The 3856-nt window shown below is 29.9% G+C and overlaps 1 protein-coding gene across 1 annotated transcript; it reads right to left on the reverse strand.

Moving 5' to 3' along the window:
• Window positions 1-258: 258 nt before the first annotated feature.
• LOC102603027 (GDSL esterase/lipase At5g03980-like) lies at window positions 259-2950 on the reverse strand. Its single transcript, XM_006344773.1, has 5 exons — window positions 2662-2950; window positions 2350-2556; window positions 987-1135; window positions 621-894; window positions 259-476 (listed from the first exon to the last, which is right to left on the reverse strand). The coding sequence occupies exons 1-5, from the start codon at window positions 2948-2950 to the stop codon at window positions 259-261; spliced, it is 1137 nt and encodes a 378-aa protein (XP_006344835.1).
• Between the last annotated feature and the right edge of the window lie 906 nt (window positions 2951-3856).

A 3856-nucleotide genomic window follows, 5' to 3' on the forward strand; every position in this document is an offset into this window, starting at 1 on the left:
TTAAGATGTTAAATTCTCAAACAATATAATTGATCAAGGAAAGAAGAAACAAAATCATAAACTTGGCATCTTAATTTAAGTCAGTTGTCATCAATCAATGTTAATTTAGCTATAATCTAATGTATGGAAGAATTGTAGAGCTCATTCAAAGACTCAACAATTAGTCATCATGTGCAGAGAATAGTAATATATGTTACAAATAAATAGATAGAAAATTTACAGATGATTTATTTGTTATTTGTACTATAATTATTGAATTTAAACATCACAGTTTAATTGGGAAAACATGTCATCAATTAACCAATTTGTCAACCATTTATATGCTTTTTGTGTCAAATGAACTCCATCCCAATTGATGTAAGTATTTGGGTTAGCACACACTTGAACTCCTTGAGATCCACATCTTTTATGTATGTTATAATTATAGTCCCCTCCTGTTCCACAACATGCTTTTTGTAGAAAGTTTTTATCGAATCCTGAAAATATATTTCAATCGAGAAAACTCTTAAATTCATATGAATTTCTTCACTTCTATCTCTCTGTATATAGATATGTGTGTGGGGTGGTGGGGGTAATTTGACCTACAAAATAGGAAAAACAAACAACGTTGCAACACTTACCAAGTCTCATGGCATTCTGTAGAAGCCACATATAGGCATTGTAGTAGTCACCATAAATGAGTGTAATGTTTGGATACTTTTTCTTCAATTCATCAATGGCTTGTCGTAAATGATTGTTGTAAAAGATTGCAAAATTATTTAAATCTTTCAAGCAATGATATTCGTCGTACGTTGTTGTTTTATTAGTCATGAATTGCGTTAACATACCCGACAGACAACCAATTGGAAAATTGCCTGGAACTATAATTCGAGTTGCTCCAAAATCAATGACCCTCTGAAAATAACAATTGATCATTAGGAAATAAAAATAGACAAATATAAGTGTATAATCATAGTGTTGTGGAAAATTTAAGCTCAAAACCTCACTTTAACAGCATGAATGATGGTCTGAACAACTTCTGGCACTATTTTTCGCATTTCTTCGATGGTTTTACCTTGCGATAAGCCAAAATTAAATTCATTTCCTCCGATTTCTCCAACCAGGAAAAGTGACCTTTTTAATTTTTCTCGGCAATCTACCAGCAACATCAAGTAAACGTCAATGTCAATTTAACTTGCCACTAATATACTCGTCAACTTTATGATTAGAGCAGATATATCTCGTTAAAAAGTAGTGTATGTATACTCTTATTTAACAAATTGGGCATGTTTATCATCGGTGTCTACAAATGGTGTATATATACCTTTCTCGTTAACAGATGAATTTAAAAAATAAACAATTTTTTTTTACTCCTTCCATTTTTCTATGCACCTAGACCCGACCCAATAAAAATAGGAAAAAGGATTTGATATATCCTCAACTTTGTCTTGTAGACTTATTATAACCCCCGTTATGAAAGTGCTCATATATATTCCTATTGTTACACAAATGACTCACATATACCTGTTTTCTTTAAAATATTTTTAAAGTTTTTTATTAAAAGAAAATTTATATAAGGGTATATTTGATCATTCTCACATATAATTTATTTTTTTACTTTTTTGTTTCAACGATTAATTTAGATTTATTATTTTGGTGGCCAAATTTAATTATTTTCACAACTTTTCTTGTAAATTAATCATACATGCCCCAGATTTTTTTTTATAAATATAAAAACTAAATTGCAATATAGCCGCAATAAAGTAGTTTAAATTTTTTTCTCTCTTTTTTCATTCGCACTTCTTTTTTTTATTTTCTTATTTTTCCACCAAAAAATAACATAAAAAAATAAGAATATGAAACTCAAATAACGATAATCAAAGAAGTCAAAAAATAATTCATGTGTAAAAAGTATTAAACATACCCCTGAACTTTGCTAGTAGAAAAATTCATGTATGGGGATATTATTTTACTTTCTCAACAAAAATATACTCCTAGTCCTAGATGAATTTTTTTTAAAATATACTCCTAGTCCTAAATAAAAAATTCATCTTTCACTTCCGTTAAAGGTATATGTGAATAAATTTTTTTTGTAATGGTAAGGATATATGTCAGCCACTTTTGTAACTATAGAGATGTATATGAGCATTTTTTGTTATGAGTGTATATATCTGCTGTAAATGACAAAGTTGGATGGTATATGATGACATTTTCTTATCTAATAAACACAATTCTTCATCTATTTAGACAACAATGTATGAATGCAGAATTTTCTTAAGGAAGAACATATTTGTTCTGAATTGTAAAATTAAGGGATGTATTTGCCTCTTTACCCCTAGTTTATAATATTTAACAAAATCAATTAATTACCAGTGGAGCAGGTGGTTTCAAAATGGGAAGACAACCAATCAAGTTGCACACTCAATGAACTATTGGTAACTTTATTTAAAATCTTCTTATCTGCCATTATTTCATTGGATAAAGCAGTAGCCCCTGCAACTGCAAAATTCACACCATGTCTGAAATTTGCACTTCGATCCTTGAATGGATTTAGGAGCGGAAGACCCGATTCCAATGCTGTCACAATATCATGAAACAAATTCAAATGATTATGAAATAAACTGTCATATTTTTTTACGAACAAATATTTTTGTTTCGAAAGCATTATGCATATATACATACCTATATAATCAATCATGAGCATGCCATTGGAACAACGTCCTGTTGTGTTCTGGTAAAAATTAATTCCATAAGGAAGTTTTCCACATTTACTATGAGCTTTACAAAAACTCTCTCTCATGCAATTGCCGGTATCAGAAATTGAGTCACCAAACTGATATATGCTATCAAATTTGCAATTTCTCAATTTTGGTTTTTCAAGCTTTATTAATTCTTGTGCATCACTTTTCTGTTGAAAAATCAACAAACAAAGAAGTATGACATGAAATATTACTCTTATTGCCAACGCCATTCACCTTTTTTACTAATTATGAAAAATGAAACACCCAAACTTCAGCTTTATAAGCCTTCAATCTGGATTATTATAATATTAGTATTTTTTTTTAAAACCCAGGATAATCCACAACTGCCATAACCTTTGTCCTTCGGGTGAGCACTTTGTGCGCACTGGATAAACCCCCACTGTGTAAACCCCTGCAAACCACATGAGGAATGTAAATCGCACTAGACAAGCCCTATGAGCTCGATTCTGATTAAATTATTCATTGTTATTCTCCTATTGATTTTGAGAATCATATCTTTTTTATGAATACTATTGTTCCTTCGCTACCAAACTCGCTAGCAATTTAAAAGTGTTGCACCATACACGATGAATACTGACTGTATTTTTAATAAGAAGTCAACATCTTGGCTTCGTATTAATTCTTTCCTCTCTTTTTTTTTCTTTTAAAATAATTTACACCCTCTATTAGACAAAAAAATTTTAGTCTGTTTCGAAAAGATGAATATCACATTTGCATAGTCGGAAATAATTTAACTTTTAAAATTCTCTCTTCACTCTTAATGAAATAATTTATAACCATACAAATTTCAAAAGTCTTTTAAATCACAAATTTCAAAAGTCTTTTTATTTATTTATTTAATTTTGTATTAAATCAAACGGTGTCACAATAAATTAGGAAGGAGAGAGTATCAGATTTCCTAGCGTGACAATTTGTACGTTAAATTATTGAAAAATTATAATATCGTCGGATGGGTTGCACGGCAATATTAATAAATTGCTTCTCTCAATTCGAAAGGAAGGTACCCTTGTGAATGGATTGGCACGAACACCCTATCGAAATCCGTATATAATCAATGTATATTAATTAAGAAAAATATAAATGGCAAATCCAATCAACTATTTGCTTAATGATCC

The sequence above is a fragment of the Solanum tuberosum genome, unplaced genomic scaffold (assembly GCF_000226075.1).
Source record: "Solanum tuberosum cultivar DM 1-3 516 R44 unplaced genomic scaffold, SolTub_3.0 scf00060, whole genome shotgun sequence".
NCBI classification, from domain to species: Eukaryota; Viridiplantae; Streptophyta; class Magnoliopsida; order Solanales; family Solanaceae; genus Solanum; species Solanum tuberosum.

Excerpts from the sequence above, each read along its gene's own strand:
- LOC102603027 (XM_006344773.1), bottom strand. The coding sequence starts at position 2,950 with ATGGCGTTGGCAATAAGAGTAATATTTCATGTCATACTTCTTTGTTTG. Across the intron at positions 895-986 it reads CCATCATTCATGCTGTTAAA|AGGGTCATTGATTTTGGAGC; the intron begins GTGAGGTTTTGA and ends TGTTATTTTCAG. Across the intron at positions 477-620 it reads ACAGAATGCCATGAGACTTG|GATTCGATAAAAACTTTCTA; the intron begins GTAAGTGTTGCA and ends ATATATTTTCAG.